We start from the raw sequence: 16,444 nt of genomic DNA, 5'->3' as shown, positions 1-16,444 counted from the left end.
TATATATATATATATATATACACACACACACACATATATATATATACACACACACATATATATACACATATATATAAGTACATGGCTTTTTCCCCTACAGAATAACATTTCCTTGAAGACAGTGACTGATCTGGTTTTTAAAATTTCTATCCCCAATAACTAGCACAGGGCCTGGCAAGTAGCAAGCACATAATTAATGCTAATTGATTACTTTGGAAAGGCCCAATGCCTCAGATTATTGGTAAGAATACAGAAGTGTTCCCCCAAAGTCCTTATGGTAATTATTACTTCAAAAGAGACATGAGATCCATTAATGGAAAGTGACCCATAAGAGCTTATCACAAGCCCTGCTTCTTATGTAGAGTGGCTGAGGAAAGTAAGCTTCAGGTCAAGGAATTAAGACCTTGAAGCTTTAATTCAAGCTCTGACCCTGATATTCTCCCCTTGTAGCCTTAAACCTCATTTAGAAAATGTGTATCTGTGATTTGAAAATGAGGATCAAGAAACCACCAAGGCAAATTTTAAGTGGAAAGGGCTAAGGTTCATCCTCCAGATGTAAAAAAGTGAGTCCCTTTAAAAATAGAGAACCTCACTAGAAGGGAAGAACCCAGAACCTTAACCAGGGGAAGATATATGTTATAAGAAACTGAAGGGCACATAAAATATAGAAAATATTCACTTACTAACCCAAGGATGCTGGATCATTAGGAAAAGAGCTCCATTTTATATTTTTTGACTCAAGTACAAACAAGAAACTTGGGGTTTCTCAGTATAGACAACTTATTGCCACGAGAGCTTACTATGAGCCAGGTACTACATGAAACATTGAGCATATGAAGAAGTCATACAAAGAAAACAATCAGAAACAATCCCTGCCTTTACAAAACTTACATTCTAACAAGGTATGAACATGTAATTCACTAGTTATACATAAGCTATATCCAGAGTCAATAGAAGGTAATCTGAAGGGGGAAGGCATCAGTATTTAGGGGGGCAGGTGACAATCTGAGAAGGTGAAATTTGAGGTAAAAAAATTGGGATATTAGAAGACAGAGGTGAGTAGGAAGAGCTGAGGGGGGCAGAACATTAGGAGCTGGCATACTGAGTTCAAGGAAGGGCAAGTAGACCAGTGTAGCTGGATTGTAAAGAGTTGGGAGGTCAGGGGGAAAGGGGAAGAGATGGGTTGAAAATAAAAAGACTAGAGAGATAGGAAGGAAAAGCTTTAAATGTAAAGTTCTTATCTGATGCTAGCGGTAATAGTCACTGGAGAAGAGAGATGACATGCTCAGACTTACACTGAAACAATATAGGGAGATGATTACACCTGTACGTTAGGAAAAAAAATAGCAAGGTGGCACAATGGATAGAGCACTGGGTCTGGAGTCAGGAAGACCTGAATTCAAATCCAGCCTCAGATAATTCCTAGCTGTGTGACCTTGGGCAAGGCACTTAACTTCCTTTTGCCTCATTTCCTCAACTATAAAATAGGTATAATAGAGCATCTACTTTGTAGGGTTGTTGTAAAGACCAAACGAGATAATAATTGTAAAGCACAGTACCTGGTATATATGCACTATATAAATACTAGCTTTTATTGTTGTTGTTTTTGTTGTTATTATTTTAAATGATTTTAGCATCTGAGTGAAGGATGTATTCAAAAGGAGAAAGGAATGTGGCACGAAGAAAAAATTTTGTTGTTGTGGAGCCATTTTCAGTCATGTCCAACTCTGTGACCACATGTGGGGTTTTCTTGGCAAAGGTACTAGAGTCATCTGCCATTTCCTTCTCCAATGAAGACAATTTAGAATGCTACTTTGAAGACAAGCAAGCTATAGCCCAGGCAAGAGTGACAGAAATGGAAGGGCTAACCTAAGGTATTGACTGTATGAGGAAAGGAAATGTACACGATAGGTGTTAGAAAGGTAAAACCCCAAGATCTGACAATAAATTACATTTGTTGAGTGAATGAGAATGAGGAGTCAGTGCTGGCAATGAATTTGTGAACTTGGATTATTTGGAGGCTTGCCATGCCTTTCATAGAAATAACAAAGTTTAAAGAGATGTTTGGGGGAAAAAAAGAGTGAGTTCTGTTTTGGAAATGTTGAACTTGAGATGCTTACAGTACACCTATTTCAAAATGTCTAAAACATAGTTGGTAATAAATGGCTTAACTCAACAGAGACACTAGGGCTGGACATATAGCTCAGGGAATCATCTGCAGAGGCATAAGTGAAATCCTAGGAGCTGAAGAGATCACCAGTGAACAGTATAGAGCCAAATGAGAAGAGGGACCAAGAGAGAGTCTGAGAAGCACATCCATGGTTAGTGAGTATGACATGAATAAAGAACCTGCAAAAGAAATTGAGAAGGAACAGTCAGACAGAGATGGCAGCCAGGACAGAACAGTGTCACCAAAGCCCACAGAGAAGAAAGTGTCCCCAAAGAGGTGACCCACAGTGTCAAATGTTGCACAGAAATCAAGAAGAATAAGGACTGTGAAAAGGCTGCTAGATCAGGAAGAGATCATTGTTTACTTTTGAAGATAGCACCGACAGGTCAACAATGGCCCCATGGAGACCATGAATATTGAATATTCTTCTTTATATTATTTGAGAACATCCTAGGATCATAGATTTGAATCTGGAAGAGATTTTGACTCATCTAATCCAACCCCCTCATTCTATAGCTACAAATACTGAATCCTAAATGGAATGGAAGAAGCAAGAATTTTCTAAAGGTAGTACAGATTATCTACAAAACCTGTTCCATCTGGGCGTCTGGCACACAAATTTGATTATTTTGTCTGCCAACTAGGAACAATATTTGGACATCTTCTCCCAATACCATACCATGTCCTTACTCTTTTGCAAAAACGAGACAAACCACATAGGATAGAAAGGCTGGGATAAATGGAGTGGGCGATGCTGCCTTAGAGATATGTTAACAAGCAAGAGGCTGGGTAAGAGGTCACCCAATGCCTTACTTATTTGCAAATTCCATGCTTCTCTTCCTTCTCATTAGTATTACTTTGCATTCATACATAAATTCACAAAACCCAGAAGGAGGCAGAATAATATTATGGCAGACTATATTAACAATTTAAGGAATGGCTAGTGAGCCTCTGGGAAGGGAAGCACAGATCTTTATCTTTTCCCCTCTCTGTAGGTTAAAAACAAATCCAACAACCACCTTTTGGCTTTTGCTGTTAGCTTTCCTCTACACTCTTTCTGACCTTCTCAGCCTTTCCCATTGATAAGTGCCTTGATATCCAGCACCCCCATCAAATAGCATTCAAGTATCCATCTTTATTTGATGCTGAGTTCAATCCCGGGCAGAACTGTCTAGTAAGTAATTAATAATTGTGAGGAGGGCTGTCTAATCCTCAAAGCATCTTTTATATTATCTCTTTTGACTTTTGCAGTCATCCATTGATAGAGGTTAGGTAAGCATTGTTACCATTTGGAAAATGAGGAAACTGAGGCCCAGAGACACTTAAAGATTTGCCTGTGGACACATAACTAGTTAATAGTAGAGACAAAAGCCCAAATCTGAAATAATCCCATGTTCTTTTTACTTTATCACATAATTTCCCTTTAAGATATTTTTAGTTGGACCAGTATTTTCATTGAATAATAAGACTTACTTAAGTCCTTATCCTGTGTCACATGGTGTAGGGGTAAAATTGTTGGATTTCATATCGTAGAATGAATGTGAATTAAATTCCTAAATTTTCTACTTACTGCCTGTGTGACCTTGGGCAAGTCACTTAATCTCTCTAAATTTCTTCATCTGTAAAATAAGTAGTTCAGACTAGGTAAACTCTGAAGTCCCCTCATGCTATAAATCTAGGTGCTCCTAAGAGACTTTTTTTTTTATACTGGATGGACCTTTGATTTAATTGATGTTAAAAATATCTGGTATGGAAACTCCCTCTACCAGTGCAAATGTGAAACTGTTTTACAATTTACAGCCTTATAGAGTGCCTGGGACACTGTGAGGTTAGGTGACTGGCTCAGAGTGATGTAACCAGGCTTTATCACAGACAGGACTTAAACCTGAGTCTTCCCAATTCTGAATCCAACTCCCTATCCACTGTGACATACTGCCTCTCATTGGGAGGTACTATAACAAGAAAGAAGAAGAGAGGAAGGAAGGAAGGAAGGAAGGAAGGAAGGAAGGAAGGAAGGGAGGGAGGGAAGGAGGGAAGGAGGGAGGGAAGGAGGGAGGGAGGAAGGAAGGAAGGAAGGAAGGAAGGAAGGAAGGAAGGAAGGAAGGAAGAGGCATGAAGGAAGGAAGGATGGAAGGAAGGGAGAGAGGGAGGAAGGAAGGAAAGGAGAGAGGGAAGGATGAAGGAAAGAAGGAAGAAAGGAAGGTAAGAAAAAGTCCCTATCCATATATCAAGGGAGTTCAGACTCTAATTTAGGATATCAAAAAATATACATAGAAAAAAATGGAGAACAATAAAATATGTCTCTTCACAACTACAAAAATAATGTGGTCTAAATCACAACTTAAATTGAAGAGTCCTTGTCCACTCCTCTCTTCAGTCTTATCTCCCTCCTTATAAAACTGTGCCTGTGGTAGATCAGTGAACATTCTTTGAATGAAGATGGAACACCTTCCTCCCAGGGTTTATAGCATGACACACAATAATGGAAAGTGCAGATACTCACAGTAAACAACATGCAACAGTTAGTTTATGACACAAATTAGACAGATAAATGACACTTGTGTTTCAGGAATACTCCAGCAGCTCCTAAGTGACAGTTATGCAGAGTTGATTGACAGAATTCTAGTACCATTCAAGAAATTTATGGGCCCAAAGTCTAAAGACAAGCTTAAAAAGCTGCCTAAAAGAAAATGGACATTAAATCTGTCTAATCAGCAATAGGAAACCATGGGAGTCTTTCAGTTCAAATTTCAGGCTCAGGAGGATTCCTGCAGCTTTGGGTTCCACTCCTTTTAGCTGTTTAGCCCAGCTCAGTGCCACTGTAACTCTGGCAATGTACCCAGCCTGTCAAGAAAATAAAGAGAGACTAGGTGAAATCTCCTTAAATCCAGCTCTTCACAAACAGTGACCTGAAGTACACAATTGAAGAAAACAAAGAGAACAGGAAACCTTTATCTGAAAGTAGAGGACTTTTATAGTCACTTTTGTGAAAGACTGGAGTTTTTCTCTCCTGACTGATATTTCACTTTCTCTCTTTTGTCACTTAGGAGTAACACTGACTGTGCCTATCCTAAAGTATGGCTACTTACTATGACCTACTACATATCAGTTTGACCCTAGCCATATATTTTCAGTTAAGATTTTGTGCTGTTGAAATTTTAAATAGTTTAGACGTTCAGTTGCAAAACCTTACTGAGATTTCTATTCCAGAGCTCATAATTCTCATTCACTCTCTTTCCTCCCAATGCCTCTCTCCTTCCTTCCATTTCACTCCTCCTCTCTCTTTCTCTTTTTCCCTCCCTCTCCCTTCTCTCTCTCCCTTTCCCTCTTCTCTCTTCCTCTCTCCTCCTCTTTCTCCCTCCCCCCCTCTCTTTCCTTCTCCCACTTCTTCTCCTTTCCCTTTCTGTCCCTTCCCTTCTCTTCCACTGCCTTTCCTCCCTAATATTCCCCACAAAGCAGGCAATCAAAGTGTACCATTTCTGCTTATTACAAAACAAACTCTTCATTAGCATATTTAATCAGCCCTTGAAATATAGACTCAATGAATTGCAAGTGACAAAGTCTGGTGACGAGTGTGAGAAGGAGGAGGAGAGATAAGAGGAAAACAGTTGTGGTCATAGTTAGCTGGATGCCCTCAAAAGCCATTGCTAAACCTGGATAGTGTTAAAACCCCTCTAGCAATTTCTTCTAGCAAATTCTCCTGGAAGTAAAAGAAAATATCATTTTCCCACAGTTCAGAGAATCCCATGTAACTCCTCTGTACATTATGGGGGGGAGGGGGAGGGCAGATTTCTTCCAGGCAAATGAATTTGGGTCCCTGGTGCTGGCAGTTTGGGTGAATCGATCCCAAAGAAACCTATTAACCTATAAAGCCGATACCTTCTATCTCAGAAAGCCCTGGGATTCCGTTTTGCTACATATGGCAAAGGACTATCCTCAGAATTATCTGGTGGAGGCACTGATTCCAACAGGAATATTTCATTTCCTTAGATTTACTATGGGAAGAGATATTTTCTTTATAAATTAGTTGTACCCTCATTGCTTTGTGCTGGAAGGTCAAGGAAATGGTGCAACACTGCCACCTAATGCTAAGAAGAAGAATATTTTTTAAAGATTAAATCAAAAAACTTCAATTGAGAGGAAGATTCAGCCCATAATATCAATATTTCCCTCCCCCTTCCCCAGAGGACTCTCCTCCCTGATGCATGAAATTCTTTCCTCCTCTAAGGATTATAAATCGAGCTTTTGTGAGGTTAGTAAGCACATTTCTGACACACAGTACAGGTAGGAAGATGCAGCACAGACTTAAGTGAATTTTTCAGGGTTAGACAGCCGGTGTGTAACAGTCTTGTTACTTAGGATTTTCCAGTCAATTGATTTGACAAGCAAAGATGCAGAAAACAACTTTGAGGGCTTCATCAAGTACAAGATGATTTTTTTTCTTGGATTCCTCCATGTTAGATCATGACCCTGATATCTCCAATGACTTTAAAGAATCAGAGACTCAGGGGCGGCTAGGTGGTGCAGTGAGTAAAGCGCTGGCCCTGGAGTCAGGAGGACCTGAGTTCGGTTCCTGCCTCAGACACTTAACACCCACACAAAAAAACCTAGCCGTGTAACCTTGGGCAAGTTACTTAACCCCAACTGCCCTCCAAAAGGCAAAATAATAATAATAATAGTAATAAAGTTGATTTAAAAAAAAAGAATCAGAGACTCAGAATTGAAAGAAACCTCAAAGACCATCTAGTCTAACCTGAACCTGAGAAAGAGTGCCTTCCATATTGTACACAACAAGAGTCATCTAACTTTTGCTTGAAGGCTTACAGTGAGAGGGAATCTCCTGCCTCTTAAGAAAGCAAATTTTATATCTGAATAACTCTCCTAATGGAGTTGGAGGGGACTTTAGAGATCGTCTAGTCCCCTGATTTTACAGATGAGACAAGACCCAGAAAAGTTTTAGGAGGCCTAAGATCATATGGTAATTAACACTTGAAGCCGGATACCATGTCTGCAGATTCACTGTTCTTTCCATTGCACACTGCTACCTCCTCATTTAAGAAATGTTTGCTTATGTAAAAAAAATAAACTTGCCACTTTATAACGTTCACCTTTTGTTTCTAATTCTGCCCTCTCAATTAAAACAGAGTATGCCCCTTTCCACATGGGACTCCTTCAAATACTTTGGAAAAAAGCTATCATACGCCCTCTAAATCTTTTCTTCTCCAGGCTAAACACCCCCATTTCTCTCACCCTAATATCATATGTCAACTACCTTGGTTCTCCTTTTCTAGATTCTTCCTAAAATAAGCCAATCAGAACATAACTGAGTAGTCTAGATGTGAGCTAATCTGCGGAGAAACCAGCAGGACTATTACATACCTAGTTGTTCTGGATACATTCCTCTCTTAAAGCAACTTTGATTATATTTTTGTTGGGCTACCATGTCACACTTTTGACTCATACTGAGCTTGTAGTTGGGCAGTTGGTGGCTCTGTGGATAGAGTGCTGGAACTGGAATGAGGAAGACTCATCTTCCTGAGTTCAAATCTGACCGCAGACACATACTAGCTGTGTGAGCCTGGACCAGTCTATTACCCCTGTTTGCATCAGTTGCTTTCTCTATAAAATGAACAAACCCCTCCATTATCTTTGCCAAGAAAATCCCAAATGGATGTTGTGAAGAGTCTGACACCCTGAAAAATGACTAAACAACAGCGATGAGCTTGTAGTCAATAAAAATCCTCAGATGGTTTTTTCACATCAATGTGCCTCCACCATCTTACACTAATCGAATTGATTTTTTGAATCCAAGTGTAAGATTATATTTTTCCAGACTGAATTTCATCTAGTTGCTTTTGTCCCACTGTTCTAAACTGTGAGGATCATTTTGTCTTCTTTTTCTGCAGTCTCTTGTTAGCTTTACCTCCTAGCTTTGGGTTATCTGTAAATTCGATAAGTGTGAAATCAGTGCCTTCATACAAGTCACTGACAAAAGTGTTAAACTACCCAAAGCCAAGGACACATTCCTGGATAATTCTGCTGTAATTCTCCATCTGAGGTGATATCTAAATATTAATGATTATTGTTTAGGGTTTGACCAAATACTGCAGAGAATAAAAAGAATCTACATTAGGAAACCTCAGAATGAGCTGAGGCTGGTGGGGAAAACAAAGGACAACAAAATGCTCGTAATTATTGGAAATTTTATTCAAAGCAATATTAGGGGGAAAAGATAACTGCTTCCTTTTCTAAATATTTGCTAACCATCTCTTCAAAAATAGTCTAAATTTCAATAAAGCTCATTGATGTATAGTCTATAGATTCCATTTTGTTTAAAAAAAAACTGAACTGCATTTGTTCTTCAACCCCTCAAAATTTTCTCTCATTCTTCATGGTAGTAGCAATAATAGCTAGTATTTATGTTGCATTTTTAAGTTTGTAAAGCTCTTTGCATGGGTTATCTCTATTGATTTTTACAACCTTGTGAGGTGGGTGATAGTACTATCTTCATTTTACAAATGAGGACCCTGAAGCTGAGAGAGGTTAAGTAACTTGCCTTAGGTGACACAGCTAATAAGTGTCTGAAGCAGGATTTTATCTCATGTCTTCCTGATTCCTAACCTAGCACTCTATCCATTGGACTACCTAGCTACCTTGGGACTTAATCCCAACTTTGTCAGCATAGTTGATTTACCCTAAATATAAGATGATGTGATTAAAATCTTTCACAATCAAGCATGAATGACTGATAGGCTTATTAATGTAATTAGGAAAACACTGGATTGGGAATCAAAGGACCTGAATCATAACCCTAGTTTTGCTCTGCCTACTGAGATAGCTTCCCTGATGGTGTTTGCTAATCTACAAAATGAGGATTAGATGATTTTTGAAGTCTCTTCTAGTTCTAAATCTATAACCCAATGTAAAGGAACAGGAGATGTTTTTATTCTTAAAACAGTGATTGATTAACCCAAATGAATCAAATTCATAATATGGATGCTTATAGTGACATTTTTTGAACAGGAAAGATTTCAAAGTGGCCCTTACCAACTCCTGGTTTTCACCCTTGCCCTAACCCCTAAATATATATTCAACACAAGAAAAACAGGGATTAATAATTTGGCATTCCATTTCTGAAATACCATATTTTCTTGCTTTTGGGTATCATAAAACCAGTATTACGAGTAATTAACTTAGAGCAATAAAGTAACTGAATCATTCTACCAAAACAAACAACAGCAATAATAACACTTGCAAAGTCATCTGGTAGTTTTTACTAACATGAATATCTAAATTTTTCATAATTTAAAGCTATTTTCTTCTTGAATATTTCCAAATCCCATACAGTGAATACACCAACATTTTACTAGACATTATATGGCATTTGCTGTCATTTAGCTTTCATTCCGCCTGTGAAATGAAGCTTATGGATAGACCCAGGCATAAACACACATTCATGCCTGCAGATATCTGAGTAAAGGCAGATTTTTCTGGACTCTGCACAGCACTCCAACCCAACCTCAGTATCCTTTAAGCCTAGCTTGAATCAGATTTTTACCTGCTTCTCAAAGTACTTGAGTAGAAACTTTCTAACCTCTACCTATCCCAGCTTCCCTGCTTAGGAAGCATGAGTGCCTATCCCAGAAGACCCTCAGCCCCAGCCAATAACAAAGTCCTGTCCCCTGTCTATGGCCTAAAAAATAGTTTCTATAGCAAATGTGACATTTTCTGTAGTTTAATATGCAATTGGCCTAGGTATAATTTCTGACATTTACAAATGATATGCAGTTTAATTAGTGGCATAAATGATATCTAACTTGGATATAGTCACATTTTTCTTTTTAAAAAAATTCAATGTTTATTTTTGTCATTCTTTTTTTTTTAAATTTGAGTTCCAAATTCTCTTCCCTCCCAGTCTCTCCCACGCACACTAAGAAGGCAAGCAATATGATATATATTATACATATTGAATCATGTAAACTACTTCCATATTAGCCATAGCACCAAAAAAAAAAAGCAAGAAAAAATAAAGTGAGAAACTATACTTCAATTTGTATTCAGAGTTCCATCACTTCTTTCTTTGGAGGTGGGTGGCATTTTTCAACATGAGTCCTTTGGAATTGTCTTGGATCATTGTACTAATCAGAATAGTTAAGTTTTTCATGGTTGATCATCATTACAATATTGTTGTTACTCTATACAATGGTCTCCTAGTTCTGCTCATTTTACTTTATCTACATAGATCTTCCCATGTTTTTCTGACACCACCCTCCTTCTTATATCATAACAACATTCCATTACAATCATCTGCCACAATGTGTTCAGCCATTCCCCACTTGATGGACATCCCCTCAATTTCTAGTTCTTTGCTACCACCAAAAAGAGTTTCTATAAATATTTTTTGTATACATAGGTCTCTTTCCATTTTCTTTTATCTCTTTGGGGTACAGACCTACCTAAGTAGTGGTATGGCTAGGTCAAAGCATATGTATAGTTTTGCAACCCTTTGGGCATAATTCCAAATTGTTCCACCAACAGTTCATTAGTATACCTATTTTCCTTCATCCATTCCAACATTTGGCATTTCTGATAGATGCAAGGTTGCGCCTCAGAGTTGTTTTTAATTTTTCTTTCTCTAATCAATAGTGATTTAAAGCTTCTTTTCAGATGACTAGAGATAGCTTTGATTTCTTCTTTTGAAAATTTCCTTTTCATATCCTTTGACACTTTATTAATTGGAAATGGCTCTTATTTTTACAAATTTGACTCTTTTTCCTATATATTTGAGAAATGAGGCCTTTATCAGAGAAACTTACTGTAAAAATTTTTATATTACTTTATTATAGTACCCTTTATAAAAATGTAGTTTTCCTGATTATCTCTTTTAATTAAGTCTATTTTTCCTTATGTTTTTTCTGAAATCATGATTGCTGCTCCTGCCTTTTTTACTTCAGCTAAAGCATAACACATTCTGTTCTATCTCTTATTTTAACACTGGATGTGTGTCTTTCTGTTTCAAATGTGTCTCTTGTAAACAACATATTGCCAGATTCTGATTTCTAATCCATTCTGCTGCTTCCATTTTATGGGTGAGCTCATCCCATTTACATTCACAGTTATGATTACTGTTTATTTCCCTCCATCCTATTTTATTCTGTTTATCATTCTCTCCTTTTTTATCCTCTTACTCCTCAAAAGTCTGTTTTGCTTCTGACTATTGTTTCCCTTAATCTGCCATCCTTTTTTGTCATTCTCCTCCCCACCTTTTCTCTTATCCCCTTTCTCTCCTATTTTCCTATTGGGTAAGATAGATTTCTATACCCAACTGAGTTTGTATATAATCTTTCCTCTTTGAATCAGTTCCAATGACAGTGAGGTTCAAACATTGCCTGCCACCCCCTCCATTTTTCCCTTCACTGTAAAAACTCTTCCTTGCATACTCTTTTATGTGAGATAATTTTCTCCATTTTACTTCTTCCTCCCCCCATTCTCCCTGTGCATCCCTCTTTCTCACCTTTTTTTGAGATTATCCCCAACATAATTTATTCATACCTGTGCCTTCTTTCTGTGGAAGATGCTGCACCCAGTGTCAACAAAAGGGCCCCTGTAATCTCTTTCTGACTAGTTGTCTGATCCCCTTAGCATCTCCGGGCTAAGAGAGTTCCCAAAGCTGTTTCTACTGCTCTTCCAGTCACCTTCAAGGCCCACAGCTGCATGTGCTCTGGGCCATCCCCACCCTGGTGTCACAGACTTCTCTTGTTGACCCTCTAAGTTGTCTAAGTAGGCTGGAAAAATGTCTCACCCCAACCATGTGTAGGCTCTTCTGCTTCAAAATTCAATTAAGCATTATTTTAAAGTTGTTTGGAGGGAAACGTTGGGAAAGTTTGGCTGGATTGCTGCCTCTAATCCCCCATTTTGGCTCCACTGGTCTGGATTTTCAGTAATCCCTTCCAATTACTTTTTCACCATTTTTAGAAAATGTAAATAAATGTAATCACTTGGATTTAAAAGAAATAAACACTAGCAGACACGATACCATATTAGAATTTATTCAGTGATAGTTGCAATACACAAGTCATTTTAAAAGTCAAAGTTCTGGCATTAAAAGCTACATTGTGCATGTCTGTGTGGTCACAGATTTCTTCAGAGGCAATGTTTTAGCAAAAAGTAAACCCTGAAACCAATGTGTGAAGATACATTTTTGTTCCTGTGAATTTAGATAATTTCAGTGGCTTTCATCTTGGGAAAAAATAAACTTCTAAGGACCATCTGTATGGCAGATGTGTATAAATTCAATTTTATATGGTACTGTATGCATTAGCACCACAAAATTAAGGAAACTTATCTTTCTTTGGATATGTAGAAATCATAGCAACCTTCTCCCCAACTTTGGGAAGAGATACAGTTGTGGTTTGCAACACAAACATGGAACCACATTCAACCCTATTCAACTTATTAGAAAAAAGATATTGAACTGAACACAGCCCATTTGGAGCAATGGCACTAAATGGATCCCTGCAGACCACCTATTGACTTATAAAAGCACAAGTTAACATTCTCTATCTTCTATTTTTACTTATTTTGTCAAACATTTCACAATTGCATTTTAATCTGGTTCAGGCCAGGAGTCTGACACCTTAGATTTCAAGTATAAAGAATAAATTAAGGGGCAGCTAGGTGGCACAGTGAATAGAGCACTGGTCTGGAGTCCGGAGGACCTGAGTTCAAATGTGGCCTCAGACACTTAACACAAAACTAGCCATGTGACCTTGAGCAAATCACTTAACCCCAATTGCTCTACTTTCCTCCCTCCAAAAAAGAAAAAAAATTTAAAAAGAATAAATTGATACTGGAAGTTGCTTATGCAAGGCAAGAAAGAAATCATGACATTGAAACCATAGTCTCACAAATTAATGGCAAGTCCATTACCTTAGGTATCAGGGAAGTCCATAAGGGACAGATGTAGCCATGTATGAACCTACAATATAGTTTCTTCCTAAAGAAATGTATCATAAACACATTGAATCTTATAGTTTAAAGGAACCACAGGGGTCATAAAATCCACTTATCCTGAGTAATTCCTTCTATGACATCCCTGGCAAATGGTTGTCCTGGCTGCATTTGAAGACCTTCAGTGTTGGAGAACTCATTACATCCTGGGGCACCTGTTCTACTTGTGGACAGCTCAAATTGTTAGGAAATGGGGCTCCCCAAGCCATCATAATGTTGAGCTGAAATCCACCTCTCTATAACCCTCACCCACTGTTTCTAGTTTTGCCTTCTAGAACTGAACAAACTAATGCAAATTATTCTTTCACATGACAGTCCTTCAAATACAGCACCCTCTCTTCCCAAGTCTTCTCCATTTCCCTGAAATGTTCTTCATATGCCATGGTTCAAATCTCCTCACTGTCCTAATTACTTTCCTTTAGACACATTACAACTTTGCAGTGTCCTTCCTAAAAGTCAGAAAATATTTACTGAGTGAATAGGGAAATACCCACCAATTAAGACATTTTTCTTCATTTGTATAAGTATGCACTCTGGATCTCATTCAATGTTTTACTTAATAGTTTACAGTATCAATGGACTTTTCTGCTCCAGTGACTTCTACCTCTCCTTAGTTACTGTTTTCTCTTTCAGGTTCTATATTGAAAGCATTTCATACCTGAAGGATAATGCCACCATTGAGCTATTCTTCTTGAATGCAAAATCCTGCATCTATAAGGTAAGAGTTCTTTGTCAAGACTGAGAGAGTTGCCTTTCTGAAACTTGATGGCATCATTAAAAACTGTGGCTTACAAGATTTCCATAAGAAGATTTATTGTATTGACATATACATTTCGGTGAGTTAGAACTTTATGTAACAAAATAGGAGATGTTAAAAAGGTAGCTTCTGGGCTTGTTTCCTCACATAATTTCCTTGGATTTCCTTGATAAGTGTCCAGGCAACAGATCTATGGATAATTGGTGTAATGGTAATGTAATTTGAATTTGAAGACCCCTTTTTGTATTGGCAAGTAAGCACGTACTTAGCACTTAGTAACTAATGAAACCTTGTGTGAAAGAAACAGAAGGTATGAACCCCTGTTCCTGACATGACAGGAAGGGGTTGGCTGAAACAGGAAGTAGCTAATGCTATGTATATAAGGAAAAGCTCCTGGGAGGGACAGTCAGAATTTCTTTAGATAAGAATCTGGTGGCAGAGCAGCTACAGAAGAAAGAATCTAGAACTGAGCCAAAATTTCCTGAGAACTTGTGGTGGTGGAGCTTCTTCTGAACAGGAGCCCAGGAGCCCAGGAAGCCAGGAGCCCCTGCCCCCCTACCAGGCTGGATAAAGTGATTCTGATTTTTTGAATGAGCTGCAGAAGACTGAGGAAGCATGACCAGGATGAAGGAACTTTGTCTGTGGCTTGGTTGAGCCTTGAATTCCCAGGAGCAGAAATTGTGAAGGACTTAAGATAGAGTGGACACTAAGCTTTAGCATGGAATGGGAACTGGACGAAGAACTGGACAAGGAGCTGGACAAGGGAGCTGCCTTTCTTTGAATCCAGGTGACAGACAGTTGGAGCAGGGACCATGGAAGAGGAACCATGGAAACTGAGAGCCAGCCTCAAGTCAAGATGAAAGAAGAATTTACTTGGATATTGTGTGCTGACAGAGAAGATTGTGATTTACTTGTAATCAAGGGGTGGATGGCCTGTGTATTTTCTACTACCCCTTAAGAGGATATTGAGTAGTGACTAGTGACTGATGACTGAATAGTGACTGATTTATAACTTAGTGTGCCCCATGAGTGGAAGACTTTGACTATTGTACTTTGAGATGATTGTTCTTTGTTCAAAACTATTGTGACCACTTTGGTGAAAACTATGTGGCCATTTTAGATAAGTCATTGTGAATGCTGTATTTTGATTTTCTGTGATAAGTTGTAACATTGTGAATGCTGTGCCTTGATTCTCTGTGAATGTTTTGCTCTGATTTGTTATTGAATAAGTAGAAAGTTCACTACACTATGTAATCAGGACCTTGAAAGCTGTTCACAGTAGCATTCTTCTGGAAAGCTGCTCATGTGTGGCTTTACACCTGGAAGACAGTTTCTCATTACATAATCTGTAAAGTAGCCCTTTTGAAAAGTCTTGCAAAAACATAGATGTTTACAAGACTTTGGTTCAATTCTAGTTCTCTCACTTCCTTTTATATAACTGTGTATATGTCACTTCAGTCCTCTAAGCCTCAGTTTCCTTATCTTTTATATGATGAAATTGTGTTGTACTTCTTATTTAAGAGATATCTGTAAAAATTAGGCCATGAAAAATGTGTTATCATTATGAATACTGCACTTTCTGGGGTTCAATGGAATCGGAGTGAAAGGGAGAACTGAGAACTTTCTCTTAGTGACAAATTCAACTCGAGAAGATTTCAATATCTGCCACTCTCTTACTTTTCCAGTTGTTTTCATGGTATTTGAAGGAAGTTAGAGAACTCAGAACCCTAGCCAACAGTCAAACATGGCATCTATAGCAAAGGTAGCATCAATTTTAAAAATGACTGGTTTTTTCCCTCCCCTCTTTATAAAACATCACACCTATATGGGATTTGAACATCAGACCAAAAACTATGCAGGTTTTTATGAGGGCCCAATTGTTCATTTTTCAGTTGCATCTGACTCTTTGTAGCTCCTTTTGGGGTTTTCTTGGCAATGTTATTGGAGTGTTTTGCCATTTCCTTCTCTAGCTTATTTTAGAGATGAGGAAACTGAGGCAAATAGGGTTAAGTGACTTGTTCAGGGTTACACAGCTAGTAAGTATCTCAGGTCAGATTTGAACTCTGGAAGATGAGTCTTCCTGACTCCAAGCCTGGCACTGTATGCACTATACCACCTAACTTCCGCTTAGGAGAACCAGTTGAGGACAAAAGGTCTAAGTGATGAAAAGGGCAAGTGACAGAAAATATTGAATGTCTTGGATTATGGAATTCCTTATAACAAAATGGATGATTCTATTTTAAAATATAAATAGTGGACATACCATGAACAAACATCACGTTTGAGCTCACAAATGTCAATAAAGGACATATGAAGGAACATGTCACAATTCTTAATCTTCCTAATGAGCAATTGTAACAAAGAGAAAATGGAGAATCTAGTAGTTTTCATGTCATAATAAGCCCTAGTAAGATTTCAAAATACTTTAATCCTGACCTTGTAAACTTTAAAGAAATGTTGTCAGAATGATTCCAAATAAAGAGAATAGCCAGTTCTAATGGAAACCA

General features: G+C 38.1%; 1 protein-coding gene across 6 annotated transcripts in view; it reads left to right on the top strand.

Moving 5' to 3' along the window:
• The window catches only part of FRMD4A (FERM domain containing 4A), a 416,929-nt gene that overhangs the window by 238,390 nt on the left and 162,095 nt on the right, over positions 1-16,444 (top strand). For all 6 annotated transcript variants that reach the window (XM_069106435.1, XM_069106434.1, XM_069106433.1 and 3 more), the window contains exon 5: positions 13,814-13,898. In XM_069106435.1, coding sequence (XP_068962536.1) covers positions 13,814-13,898 — 85 coding nt within the window. The remainder of the gene's footprint in view (positions 1-13,813; positions 13,899-16,444) is intronic.

The sequence above is a fragment of the Petaurus breviceps genome, unplaced genomic scaffold, assembly GCF_028583685.1.
Source record: "Petaurus breviceps papuanus isolate PSGF00001 unplaced genomic scaffold, PetGlider_PUasm1.0 79, whole genome shotgun sequence".
Taxonomy (NCBI): Eukaryota; Metazoa; Chordata; class Mammalia; order Diprotodontia; family Petauridae; genus Petaurus; species Petaurus breviceps.
Note: the sequence above shows the minus strand (reverse complement) of the source record. Positions and strands in the feature narration are given on the sequence as shown.